Source organism: Ammodytes marinus (genome assembly GCF_949987685.1).
Source record: "Ammodytes marinus genome assembly, chromosome: 2".
In the NCBI taxonomy this organism is placed as follows: Eukaryota; Metazoa; Chordata; class Actinopteri; order Uranoscopiformes; family Ammodytidae; genus Ammodytes; species Ammodytes marinus.
This window is the reverse complement of record NC_137231.1, coordinates 9,087,290-9,101,987: the sequence shown is the minus strand read 5'-3', so window position 1 is coordinate 9,101,987 and position 14,698 is coordinate 9,087,290. Positions and strand designations below refer to the sequence as shown.

General features: G+C 45.4%; 1 protein-coding gene across 2 annotated transcripts in view; it reads left to right on the top strand.

Annotated features, from left to right (window-relative positions):
- The window catches only part of fbrsl1 (fibrosin-like 1), a 190,762-nt gene that overhangs the window by 161,380 nt on the left and 14,684 nt on the right, over nt 1-14,698 (top strand). For both annotated transcript variants that reach the window (XM_080040480.1, XM_080040479.1), the window contains exons 6-7: nt 11,812-12,289; nt 13,281-13,540. In XM_080040480.1, coding sequence (XP_079896606.1) covers nt 11,812-12,289; nt 13,281-13,540 — 738 coding nt within the window. The remainder of the gene's footprint in view (nt 1-11,811; nt 12,290-13,280; nt 13,541-14,698) is intronic.

Genomic DNA, 14,698 nt, shown 5'->3' with positions numbered 1-14,698 from the left:
GTGGCTGTCATCTGTGTCAGACAGCCTGTGGGTGGTGGTGATCAGCTATTGTGACATGCAATGGGAGTCACATTGATAGCTGTGTGATTAGACTCCATTGTTGGGCTCTGTGATCATTGACTGAATATGGATTGGGTTTTAGCTGTGGAGAGGGAGCGATTACCAAATCACTAAAGGCCATGAGGGAGTTTTGGGATAGGTTATCAAGGGCACAACCACCATTTTGGCTGCTGCACTTTCACTATAAATCTTGAATGTATGATGCCAGGGATGTGTCATGCTTACCACCTTGCTGTCATACACAAAGGGACTGGCAGTGTTTAAGACAAAGTCAACGCTGAAGATATTGAATTGCTTATAATAGTGAGCATTACTATGAAACCGCAAAGCCATCTCCTATACACAACAGAGGCCAGTGCTCCCCTGATGCTTTTCAACATTGTCGGTTCAGTTCAGGTTGATGATGAAATGCCATCTTACTGCCCTCCTGGCCTTTCCATGACATGAGTCCCGTCACCTACTACACGTTGGCTGTCACACCATCAGCAGCATTACCCACCATTCCACCTCCGCTGCCATTTCTACTATTGCAGCCATCACTGGCAAACACACAGCAGGGAGAAGGCATTGTTGAAACCACATAACAGGATTACTGTCATTGAGATCTAAGGTTCAAGATATTGATTTGATATGATGATGTGATTCTGGCTCAGCTCAGTGCGTAAAGCATTCCGGAGAGAAGATAATTCAATAAACTGCTTTTACAAGCAAAGAAATAGGCTACCATTGACAAACCTGCATGCTGAACCCGACCCCTCTTAGCAATAGTCTTACTGTGTTCTAGTTTCCTCCTTTTCTATTAACCAAGGTATTACCCATGTGCAGGGAGCTGCTGCTTCATCAGTGAGTGAGGCTCTTTGACAAGAGAAGTGCTTTTTGGCAGATAAGCTGCATCCCCTGCAGTTAGCTGACCAACCTGTGAAACACAGGTTGACTCCCATCTCAACAGGGGAGCACCATTGTGTAAAATGAATATAAGCTCCTTGTGTGTTTATTAATGTTTTTAAAGGGGATAAAGAAAATGATTTAGGAAGGATAAGTCTAGAGAGCAGCAGCTCTCATCACATCTTCAGTCTAATCTTAATCCTCCTCCTCCAATGGAGACGCAGCCAGCTGCAGTGTGGAATCCATTTTCATTGTTTACTTGGGAGAATACATGACCAGCGTCTTATCACTACTGTCAGGCCTGAAATGTAAAGCGTGTCGACTGTGATCACTTGCAGGTTTTCTTGTTTTTTAATCCTTTATTCCAGGCTCCAGTCAATCTGCCAGAGAAAGAGAGAGAGTGGGGTTTTCTCCCCCCGCCCTTCATTTGTTTGAAGGATCCCAGTTTGCCTCTCTGCGCGTTTTAAGCTCATCTGTGTCGAGCGGTTCAGAGCCAATGTTGTTTGCAGATGAGGGCTGTAACGCTCATTGACAGAGCCAGATGGTAAACGATTGTGGCCAAACACGACGCTTGGATAATGTACAATCGCTGGCAAGGGGACAGTCGTCAGCCGAGATGGATATTACAAACATGCTTGTAATGGATTGGACATTTTGGGAAGCAGTTCACACACACAGGCTTACAAAGATGGGAAAAGCATAGCCAGGGAACAGAACGAATGTAAAATGCTTCAGATTCCATGACGGACAAGGACATCCACGCATTAGAAGAATGTGCCAGAGAGGATTCTAGAGAGTAGGGGAGATGAACCCAGGAAACAAAGATCCCCAAATCAAACAGAAAAATCAGCCTGCCATATGAAGTATTTTCCCCTAAGTTGATGGGTGGTCCTCTTCTAATGTTTGTTCAGTAATTCTGAGCTCCATACCTTTCCAGTGGTGGAATATTAGCATCCATGTTTCTGTCAGGGGCTTATCAGAGCCACTCTGTCTAGAAGCGATACCACAGGTTTGGACTAGTACAGTATGTTAAACAAAGTTTGGGGTGGTTTTGCGATAGAGCCTAGCTATTAGCCTTGAACTCAACACATGGTGAAAGCAGTAACCCGACACGCTCTGCTGAGAGAGGGCTTTGGGCCTGTACTTCACTGGGCATGAGTGCCATTAATTGCCCCAGTGTTTGTTAGACAGACAGTAATTCGCTTAGACAAGGGGGCCCTGCATTTTGGCCATTTCAGGGAAGGTTAAAAAAAAGAAGAACATGCACAGTGTGGTCTGGTCTCCCTCCGATGTTGAAGCGGTCATCTGTTTGGCTGTTGTTTTTGGCTACTGGTGAATTCCCCGCACTGGGCCCTGGTGCTGGGGCCCCTAATGGCCTCTGACTGACTGTAATACTCCATTCAGCAGAGCACGGGCTCCAACCGCCCTGGCTGTTGGGTTAGTGCTGCTGTGCTGAGGGTTGAGCAGCAGCAGGACTGGGATTTCACTGCTGTTTGCTTTTGGAAAGACTTGGAGACATTGCTCCAACACTATGACCCAATGGAGGGGTGTGTACAGAGCCCTAGCAGCAGTATCAGCCAGAGTTAGACCGATATATGGTCTTGCTGGGTTTTTTTTTTACCACTACATAAATCAGTTAGAATGAGCACATACAGTACATATAGTAGCATTTCCAGTTTTATACAGTTTTTTCCACTCAAAAACCCTTATGTGGAGCAATTTGATTATCCATCAATACACTTTGACATTAATATTTAAATTGCTTCTAGGAATGGGATCATTTTAGTGTTCAAAAATATGTCTATGCTTTTTTGTTTGTAGAGTATTTAAAAAAAAGAATCAAACAAGAATGTAATACTGTATATAAACATTTTGGGTGGCATAACCAAAACCAGCCATTTTCAGTGTCAGTCCAGCAGTGCTATCGACCTTCAAAAGACCACATCTGTTGAGGCCCCACAGCGACAAATAACCATAAATGTGGCTCCCTGTGTTTTTGGAACAGATCTATATATGCCTATCTCTATCACTCATGATAGAGGTATTGACTTATCAACTGTTCAATGCGGAGTAAGTGCTCAAGTGCCCTGCGATCCTTATCAGCTTGTGGCACGCTGTGTTAGTGTGCCCGGGGTTGGCGTATAGCACTGAATCTAATCCTGGTAGCAGGTGCTGCTGGAGCCGAGGTAGAGTGGACATGTTTTTCAGGGGGGATGAGCCATCTGGGTCTTGATACTTTATGGTGCTCAAAACACACCCTCAAGTGTGTCACTCCCAGCACTCACCTTTTTAGCTGCACACAGTAATCCAAGCACTGTCTGCTAAAGGGGAAAGAGAGAGAGAGAGAGGAGGCTTTCAGGAGAATTTACAGGGTTTGACGCGGTGTGGTGCCTCCGCTTCGACACGGCTTCATGAAACAGTCAGACACACTTGGCGCTTTGATTTTGATTCCTCTAACTCTTTCAGTGTTGTGTTGTCAACTGCAGTCGGAAATATGTCGAGCAGAAAGGCAAGTGTGTTTTGTTTTGTGTCAGTTTTTCTTTTGTGTTTTTTTTGCTTTGTGCCAGCCTTCCTTGCCTTGCTCGACACTTTTCCGGGGCCTTGTGTTGTTTGTTGTTTTGTGTTTGGTGTAGTCTGTTTCATCTCGCGAGTGATTTGGCTCGTCTTGGAGTCCAATTTCGCTCCTGTTTCACCGTGTGCCCTTCCCCCTCCTTCTCCCCCCTCTCCTCTCCTCACAGACATACTCACATTCACACATTTCCCCAAAGTGACACGCCGCATTCACACTCCAAACAAATCAATTCTTCATTGCTGCGCTCGTAAACGCCACAGTGAAAACGTGGCAACTCAAAAGAAGCAGTCCTGAAAACAGCCCAGGCTTTTGTTAATGTTCCTTGTCCACTATGGTTCAGGGAGGCTAGGCCCAGATGCTCCCATCTCTCTCTGTGTGCACGTGTTGCTGCCTGCCTGTATGTGTGGCTAGGGCTTAGAGGAGATGTGGGCAGACAATGCTTCTGGGTTAACAGCAGCCCCACAGGTCAGCATCCGGGCCTTGTCTCCATTAGTTTACCTGACACAACTCCCTGGCCTCTGCTCCCTCTCTTCCCCTCTCCTCTGCCTTATTAACTAACCTCTACCTCCTTCATACTCCCCAGCCTGGCTCTCTTTTATCATTCTTTTTTCTGTCATGTTCTCTCTCTCTCTCTAATCAAAAATGATGAATGGGGTGCGAGGACTGACGGCAAATGTTTGCAAACCTGATACACCCTCCAATTGTCACTCTTTTCCCGCAGTGGTGGTTGGGAGTGGGAGGGGAGTGATGATTTGGAGGAGGCTTTTGTGTGTGTGTTTGTCTAGCTAAGCTCTGTATGAAAGCTATTTCAAACATCCCCACCTTGGCCTCTAAGTGTGTGTCATCAGCCTTAACATGTCTATCATCTCCCCACCCCCTCAAAAAAGAATAGTGCAAGGGTTTTCTTTTTCAAGTCTACTTTCAAAAATGGCAGCTCCAAATTCTGCAGACAAAAAGCTGTCTTGTAGCTCATAAGAACGTAGCTTTTTTAGCATGCTGCCATTAGCTGGGGGAAAATAGCAGCTCTAAGTCTTCAACAGCTGCTGGGTCTCCATCTGTAAGCCTAATTACCCAGCAGCACCCTGCGAGCCTCTCAACAGCAGGGTCCTCCTATAGAGGAGGCATTGATTACATCAATGTGTCTATACCGGACAATGAGTTTCCCCGGGGACCTGCAGATATGTGAAACTTAAGCGTAAGCACTTTCATGCTCACTGGGGTGCTATATTTAGACAAATAGTCCACCAAGACCTTACCTTATTGCATCTGCCCACCCTGCGAGGGAGATTTCACATACACTGTAGATCATTTAGAGAGGCTTTACAATCTGTTACAGAATATCAAATGGTAAATTACCAGTACGCCTGTATATATACTGAATACAATGATTAGCCGATTAATCAATTCAGTAAATTGATAAAAACATGAATTGATGAATCAATTTGATATTTTATCAAGAAAACGTTCTGAAAACATCGCATTGAAATCCCTGTAACATGCTGTCATGTAAAATGTTATCTTTTGTGTGACTGAGAACGCAGAGCTTTGATCAGTAAAATGAAGATCAGCAGCCCAGGCCTGTAAAAACAGGATGCTTCAACATGTAAACATGACATTAAGTAGAAATGTGGGGGTTGATTGACGATCTGGCTCTCTGGCAGTTGTTGATGATGGTGTATTTGTTATTGGCTGTTGCCACCTATAGAATACCACCACTTGTGAAAGCAAGCGGCCTCAGCATTCTTGGCTGTCATAGGGTATTATTTGACATTAAGAAAAATGGCTGCTCTGTTTGCGTGAAGCAGGTGAGTAGCTCAGGCAACGTCTTAGTCTAAACCACAGCTTGTGATACTCAAACCCCCTGTATCTGTAAAAACACTTGGAGGAAATATGATATGTTGGCAAATGTGTTGTCCTGCCCCTGTCATTGCACTAAATAACAAAGGCTGCAAATGTCAAAACAGTGAATGAGGTATGGTGAATGGTTAGGAGCTGTCAGCTTCCAATTGTTGCCTTTTGCCTTCTGAGTGGGGGAGTGAAAATGGAGATGGAGGAGGAAAAGAAAAACATGCAGGCTCTTTCAGCCCACTGTCATGCCACTTAGGATTTGTTGAAGGATTTTCACCCAGCCATTTCCCTTCCATTGAGAAGTAATCAGTACGGCACTGAAAGATAATATTATATCCACTTAGAGGCATGTGGGCTGCATGCATGTTCATACATGAAATGAGGCTGGAAAAGCTGTGCCTCTGTTTACATTGCTGAGCACTTACTCCCTCCGTTTTCTGCTTGGACTTGAAGACTGCTGGCAACAAAAAAAATCTCCACGTCTTTGTGTCTCCTACGACTCATTCTTTCTCCCTCTCCCTCTTTCTTTCTTTCATACTTCCTTTCCTTTCCATTCTCCGTGGCTTATGAGCCGGTTGGTGGGCTAATAGAGGATGCTTTCCTGTGGGGCACCAAAGTGATGCTGCTCGGGCGTTTGTGCGAGCTTAAGTAAAGCTGACACGCTGCTGGAGAAGCACAGCCCACACTGAGCCTCCAGTGCGGCCCATGGAGAGACTGAAAAGGTTTTTAAAAGGTACGGGAGACACAGGGAGGCTGCCACTGTCCTCCCACCGCTGTGCTGTGATGTGGGAAGCAGGAGTTAAGTCCTTTATTAGAAGTGGCAGCCGTTGTCTCCAGTCACCTCCGTAATTGCGGCGCCACGTCCACTGCTGTAATCAATTGAGACAGCTGCCGCCGCGGCGTTCGAGTCCATCAGGCAGGCGTGTCATGCTAATTAATGAAATGATAAGGCTAGTGCTCGCGGCGTTGCACAAATAACTCCTGAAGGCACCCTCCCCCCTCTTCTTTTTTATAACACAAAATACTCTCCTTAAAGTTCAGATGCCCCCCTCCCTGCGCCCCCCTCCCCCTGCCTGTTGGCTTGTCTGTCCACAGCAGCAGCCTCAGGGCAAGAATGGTCAGGAGGGTCTGTGGTGGGTCAGTGACAGTGAAAAGGGGGTCACATTCCAGGCTGGCAGGGTGGGCCCGCCGTGTGTCAGAGGAGCCATTAGACTCTGTTGAAAGTTTCAAGATGTCCAAGCCTTTTATTTAGTAGAGCCCAGTGGCAGTGACCTTTAGTGACCCGGCTGTGTTCATAAGACACTAAGACTGATGGCAGGCTCAGAGCACATGAACCTCGGACACAAACAAGCTCTGCAGGGGAGATGAGTCCTGATGGAGATTACCGGGAAGAACAGGGAAGTGTTGAGTGTGTGGAGCCGTCCTGTTTCTATGCAGTACATCATAACCAAGGGTTAGTCAGGGGCTTCACAGCACTAATGGACTGTACATGACATAAAACCATCCATACAGTTAAATCTATAGTGTGTCACTGCTGTCGCCCCATGAGGAATTCTGAGGTATTACAACAACAGTGTCGGCGCATCTACATGGTGATAGCGTTCGGTGATCGTGCATGGATTTCATATCTTCTGCTGTACGTCCAGGTTTTTTATTAGCAGTAGAATCAAAAACATTTTGGGGGGGGGGGTTTTGGAGCTCCTAAGCCAGTGTTATGGGGCGACACCAGTTTGTAACGCTGCCGTACTGAGAAATACAAGTGTTTTGGAGCTGATAAGGCTACCCAACATTCATTGATATGAAAAAGTTACGCGCTACAGCTTTAACATTTAGACCACTCCCTTACTATCCCTTTTAGGATTTATTTTAGGATGCGTTTCATGTCATTTATCTCCCATTCACAACATCGGCATATGTACCACGAGAGGTGAATGGCATGTGAGTCCTGCACCATATGGCTGGTGTTTGATTTGGGATCTGATATGCACAGGAGAAAAAGGATTCAATCCGCATGTTGAGCTGCCAGCTCTCTGAAATTAACATTAGGTTCTCAATTTATGCCTAGGCTTTGACTGTAAACGTGTTACAGCTTAACACCCGTCCCCATACTGCACAGTGCCATCCACTCCTTTTGTGAGCCGCAGCGAAGAGACAAATAATTGAAACGTGCCAGCTGTCCCCACTCTTTAGCTATCTTGGCCGGCTTATTCCTCGACCACTCCCCCATTAACATCTCTGAGTGATTTGCAAAAACGCCGCCTTGGCTCCCCTCGTTACCAGCTTGGAGATGCTCGAGGCAGATTAGATTGTGTGAGGGGAAAGCAAGCCATTGCAAATTTCTCCTCTGATTTTATTATTAGCACAATGATTCAACACCGCTCTGTCCTTCTGTTTGTCTCGTACCAAATCATTTTGTGGAAATCACCCCACCTTTTTTTTTTCTTCTTATGACCGGGTACCTCACCGCAGTGAAGTGTTGATTGGCAAGACTGCGGTTTCCTGCCTTCTGCCGGTATCTGTTATAGCCATCTTCCACAGTCACTCACTCGTGAGCTAAGCCCTGGCTCTGTGCAGATTGCTTGTCTAGAGAGGTACAAAAACCAAATCATTGTGAGCTCAACCGTCAAGAGCAGCAGCATATTTCTGTCAACCAAAGCCAGCGGGAGGCGGATGAAGGCAGCGTGCATTCTCACATACCTTCTGCATCCTCCAACGTCTTTTAGCAGATATGCCACTCTATTTGAATATCTGTCTGTTCATGTCCTTATTTTATCAGTGCCCTGACTGTTTATGCTTTGGCAAAGCCATGAAGGGAGTGAACCGCGGTGTTTGCCTATTAAATGAAAACACCCAGTAGCCTTAAGCTTCTCTTAGCCCCAGACCCCCCTTGTCACACGGAGAATTTGCATACCCTCGTATCTAATCTGAAAAGGGCTTTTTGCATACAGCTTCTATTTCCATGGCTGTTGTATATACTGGCACTGTGTCAGAAGTGAGCAGGTAATTTATGGAACACACTTATTTGCATTCAGAACATTAGTTTGCTGAGGGCTTTGGTTGGAGTGACTGAATGAGAAAATATTCTCTAGTGCCCTCAACGCATTCATGAAGTCGTTGGGTCCATTTGCAGGTATAACCAGGTGTGTGTTTAAAATAAAGGGGCTAAAAATAAACTTCCAAATGCTATGGTTTTTGTAACTCAAAGCATTTGTGACCAAAAGTGGGCAGTGCCGACCTTCAGGGCCTGTACTTAAGTGTTCTTGACATGGCGTGTGTCAACAGACCATGATTTAGTGGGATATCCTGGTCTCAGCAAGGAGCCACATTATCCTTTATTGAGATCTCTTGGATCATAATGCTATACTCCTAGTTCAGCTCAGGGCCAAGCAGCCATTCCAGTCTGGTCCAAGCCATTTCAAGCTGGGCCATCTGGCTGCGTAAAGGCCACATAGGACTAGAGCGGTGCCAGCTCTCCAGATGTTCCACAGGGACAAACAGGGTCACAAGTGAAGGATATAGGAGGCAGGAACAGCTGTGGAGCGACACTGTGTTCACCCCAGACTCCCCACTGGACACATCAGTCATGTCCAGAGAGTCCCAGCGGCCTGTTGTCCGTCTGCTGCCTAGGTCCCCGTGTCCCTCCACTCCTCCAACCACCAGCCACCGTATCGCTGCAAAGCCAAGCACGTGTGCACAGGGCAAAAGCCCAATTCCCCCGCGTAATCAGGGCCACAGGAACAACTATAAAAAGATCAATACTGGGATGAGATGTCATCTGGTGAGCAGAACCTGCCAACACCTCCCTAGGGAATGTCCCTGTCCCCCTGGTATACTAACCCAGCTTACAGGGATGGTGTGTGTGGAGGGGGGGTGTGCCACCTCCAACCTGCTTGACGCACTCACACCATCTGTTCAGGTTTGCGGGACAGGGCTTCAGGACAGCGCGTTTTTTGTAAGGACACTCGTATGGCATTTGTTTCACATGACTGCCTGTGGCTTGCCTACTGTTTTACTCAGAATGTGAACGCAGGGAAAGTATTTTTTCCATGTCCTGAGAAAAAAAAGACAAAACAATGCCAAAATTGGCAGTTTGTTTATTTGCTTGAAACTCCAGTTGAAAGTTGTGTGATTTTGCCTTGAGGGGACAATGCTTATATATATATATATAATACTATATGAATATATTCTGTATATATACAGTATATATAATATTGTATAAATACATATGTAATGATACAGCTGACAGCCTTCTTTCTGCTAAAGAATCATCTGTAGATTAAAGGGCAATCACACAATAACCACAATAACCAAGACCACAACCTAGAAACCTGTCATCAGTTCTGTAGCGAAGAACATTATTTCTCCAAAAATGGTCAGATTTTCTGCCCATCACATAATGAAGACGCTGACTATAGTGTATTTGTATGTGTGTAACATTGTTGTGCGCATCCGTGGCATGCATGTGTTTGTCTGTGCTTAAGTGTCCTAGCTTGCAGAGTTATTTTAATGAGGGATGGGCTGATCTGATCCCTGCCTCCATTAGAGCCCATTAGAATCATCATTAAGATAACCCAGCGCTGCCTGTGGCCCTGGCTTGCATTAGTATTAGAATCCCTCTCTCTCTCTCTCTCTCTCTCTCTCTCTCTCTCTCTCTCTCTCTCTCTCTCTCTCTCTCTCCTAGTGCTCGTGGTGAGACTTCCTTTAGTATCACTTGCCTGGCATTGTGTCTGGGAGAACAGGTTGCCACGGCAACATCACCCGGCGGCGACGTTTCCACTGTGGACATTTGCTTCTTTGCCTGTTTGTGCCTTCAGCCTTCCTCTTTCTCTTTCGCTCGCAGGAACGACAGCCCGACAGTTTAATCCAAATCCCAGATCCCTATAAATTGGGAGGTCTATATACTCCTGGACCCCGGAATTTATTAGAAAATCGTGACACCTTTAGCCAGCCCCAGTTCTTCCATAAAACGCGAGGAGCCACGAAGGAGGGAGCTCTAACAAATAAAAAAAATAAAAGCTCTGCCCTGCCATTTTATTGGTCTTTTTATGGGTGTTAGGATCCTTGAAAGATTAAGCAGGCTGTTAATAGGGACTGGATATTCCATTAGTGGGCTGCATGTCGAGTTCTCACCGGCTTGACAGCAGCTCCCAGCTCTTCAAATTCTTTTTTTTGTTCCCATCAAGAATGGCCTGTGGAGCTTGTTTTAATTGAGGCACTAGTAAGCCTTCTGACTGAAGTACTGCTGCATCAGAGCTGTAGATTAGAGCCGCTTAAAAAGCTTCATCTCCACCAGGCTGTCTTCTCTCTTCCTCTGTCTCCATCTTTCTCTATCCGTGTGTGGACACTTTCTTTATCTGCTTTCTCTATGCATGTGATGTTTCAGTGGCTTTAATGAGTTCGGAATTCCTGTGTATAGCGTTTTGGCTATTGTAGTTGTGGCACTGCCAACTCTTCATATTCAATTTCTTTGTGGTCTATTTAGTTTTTTCTTTCAGCTCTGAGAAAAGAGGAAGATGGCCAAATGTCTCATTAAGATTCATAAGTGCTTTGACATTCTTTGTGTGTGAAAGGTGTCGAGATGCTGCATTCTCTGCCACTTTCATTTCCCCGCTACAACAGCTTATAATTACAGTCATTAAATTGCAACAGCCTAAGTATGAAAAGTCGGTGTTCGGTGGAATGCTGATTATAAAAGCTGCTTGCCTGTTGAAAAGACCCCTGATGAATGGCTTAAGACAAAGTGGTTGAGTTGAGAATGCCTTGCCTGGGTTTTCCAAATCCCCCCAGAAAGACCAGGAAGGAAGGATAGGAAGGCATGAGTGGCAGAGAGGCCAAGATAAGGGGCCACGATCTCCCTTCACAGCACAATTGAAACATAATTATTTCATGCCAGATTGTGTGCTCAGCAAAGCCCTGAATAGGGGCCGACATTTAACTTTAATTAGCTGTGATTTATTCATACCGACTGGATTGCGGGGAGAAATTGGATCATCTGATTATAGTTGAGCATGAAAATGACCTGATTAAACACTTAATGGAACCTAGGGAGGGGGAAACAAGAGGGACCTTGGGCAGAAGACTTCGGGACAACATCATACAGGCTTTCCTTGAATGGCCATTGTCTGATCTAGGCATCGGGTGTTTTTGAATCTAACCAGGAAATATCTGAGATGCCAATATGTATTTTTCAAATGGTCGTCCACTGCAATGCATGGTCGGTAGTTTGATCCCCTAGCTCCCTGCGACATGTTGAGGGAGGTAGGGGAGACACTGAACCCCAAATTGCTCCCGTAGGTTAGCTTGCACCCTGCGTGGCAGCTGCTGCCATCAGTCTATAAGTGTGTGTTTGTGAATTGGTGAATGAGGCAAAACAATGTTAAGCGCTTTGGTTCTGAAAAAGTGGAGTCCATTACCATTTACCATTCTGTCTTACTTTTTCTTCTCAGGTGTGCCAACGAATGAAATTCCCGAATCCAAAACTTGTTGCTCGGCCGCCAAAGTCTCTGGGCTCCAGCGCAGCCAGGAGCAAAGTGTCTGTGAGGTGCCCTTCTCACCCGCCGTGCCCAGCAGCCCCACCCCGGCCTCGGCCCCTACGGGCTCCCCTGCCCCGGCTGCAGCGGCAGCGCCCCCTCTGCCCCCTAGAACACGCCTTCCCAGCCCGCCTCCTCTCAGTGTCAAGAGGGAGCAGCAGCAACCTCTGCCCCCGATCCCCACCCCTCCCCTGTTGAGGGCATCACCTCACCCCCATCCCCACCCCCACCACAACCCCCACTCCCAGCCCCTCCCTCCTCACCCCCCTCACCCTCACCCTCACTCCCACTCGCACCAGGAGGCCCGCCTCCTCCCGCCCCCACAGCACCACTCACGTCCGCTCATCAGCCACCAGGTGCATCACCCGCTCTACAGCAGCCTCCACGATATCAGGTACGTTGCGACATTTGCATGTTTGGTTGCAGGATAGTAGGCATTTGTGCTTAAAGACGGAATCAGCTATTCTGGAGAATGCTTGTTGTCGAAATCTCTTCGTCAAAATCACTGAAATTCTCCTCAAAAAGTGATATGACAAAAAGTTATTTTGATAATAAGCATTCTCCAGAATCGCTGACTCCACCTTTAATTTAAAATGGCTGCCCACTAATAATTAGCAGTGTAAAACAGCCAACAAAATATAACTGGAACACACTGATGCTATGTTAGTAGCACATTCAGCAGCATTTCAACTGCAGTTGGCCAGCTGAAGTGTGTCTGTTTAAGAGCAGTGGAAAAGTCAGTGCTGCTGACTAATAATAAGGGAGCAGAAATTCTCTATCCAGGGAGCTATGTTCACTTTCACTGCTTCACCTTTTGTACCTAATCAGGGTGTTACAGTGCAGACACTGCCACTTTCCTTTAATGTGTTCCTGCCAGTCTAGTGGAGGCGGCAATCAAATAAACTGCCGCAATTTCAAAACTTATATAATGTAGTCCAATGCGACAAAATACTGTACAAGACTATATATTCTACACAATATTTTCTGTTTCCTTGCGGATATTGATTTTCTGCCACAGGAACTTGCAATAACCAGCTGTCAGATTTACTGTTTTTCATTGAACAACACTCCAGTACATATAGTACATTCAACTATTTCCAATTTCACCTCATCTTCGCAAACTGCCCTCACCTTTTTCTTTTCCAATGTCAGACGTTTTATTGGAAAATCATTCTTATGTTGTCAAAGCAAAGTGTCAAACGTGGTATCAGTGCATCGGAGCTAGAAACACGCAAACAAGCTGCACAGCTAGTAGTCACTTCCCTCAATGTATTATACTGCTTAATCCTGTCTGAATGCCGTATCAGTGAATGTTCATTTGCATTCTTCATTATCTATATTTAATTGATTGTGTATTTTCCCTTTGTCTACCATGAAATCCTCAGCCACAGGAGCAGTCCAGTGGGTCTTCCCAAACAGCACTTGCCCCCCTCCCCTCACCACCACCTCAGCGGGCTCCCCTCCTCGGCCCCAGCCTTGCCTCTGTCCATAGCTAATCTCTCTACCTCGCACTATTCCTCCCTACGGAGCCCGGCCCATCGCCATCCGGCCATGTTTGCAACCCCAGCCACACTGCCGCCACCACCAACCTTACCTACCAACAGCTTAGTAGTGCCTGGGCACCCCGCAGGCACCCCCTACCCAGGTAAAGCCGTGACACTAACACGCTACATGTTAGCTTCAGGGCACACACAAACGCCTAAGAGACACAGTAGCTTTAAAAGGAACAACACTAGCTTTCAGTTTGATTTAATATAATTAATTGGTTACTTTAAGAACACCATTTTACCAAATTAAGTGCTGTAAACAGTGGTAGTATTCATTTTAGTCTTCTTATTAACGAGTGCAAAACTGCAGCTTTGAATATTGATGCGTAATAAAAAAAAAACATACTCACCCACAATACAGGCTGTGTAACAGTGTGTATAATGGCCTGGTCATCTTGTACGTATTGTAGGGTGTATTTTATGTTCAGTTGTAATAGACTTGGCTGCACAGCTATATTGTTCATATTACGATAATCGTTTTAAGAAACAAATATTTACACATGCATAGAATGCTACAGTGCTAACTGCTAATGCATTCTAACTGGATAACTACTCTTCAGCCAACCTTTAATGATAGGTGTTACATGTTCTAATCATAAATATATAAAAACTTGTGTAATATGGTATTGGAAACTAGTCAAGTGTTTATATATGTTGGCTGATCTGGTAAGTGTTCTTTTTTTCCCTCTCTCTCTTTTATCCTTTATGATGCATGTTGTTATATTTCCATTGCCAAAAGTATGTAGGTTTATTTCCATCTTTACTGACAGTATGCATGAAACAGTAAAAGCTGTTACACTAACATACCTTTATGTGTTGAAGTAAACTATTTGAATTTTAAGTTTTCATGAGTTAGTTGTCAAAGTAATGATAATGATAATTCTGCATCAATTTCAAAAAACTCTATGTGACACATGAGATACTAAAGCTGGTAGGAAGACAATAAGTCAGTTCAAGAGATCTTTCCTGAAAAGTCAGCATATTCCGTCTGGCTGTAAATATCAGGAAAGCAGTCGCCTCCAATAATCTCTTCAATAACTCAAAACATGTCCAAAGGGCCTCACAAGCAAAATCACAAAACAAATCTGATTTAATTGTAAAAAAAAAGCCATATTATACCGTGACTCTCCCTCCTCTCCAACATTGGTTCATATTTTCATTGGCGAGGATATTTTCATCATACTTCAAAATGAGCTTAGACGTTTTAAAAGGGCGATGAAGTCACTGTATGAGGAGGCTTGGATGCGCCCCTGGAA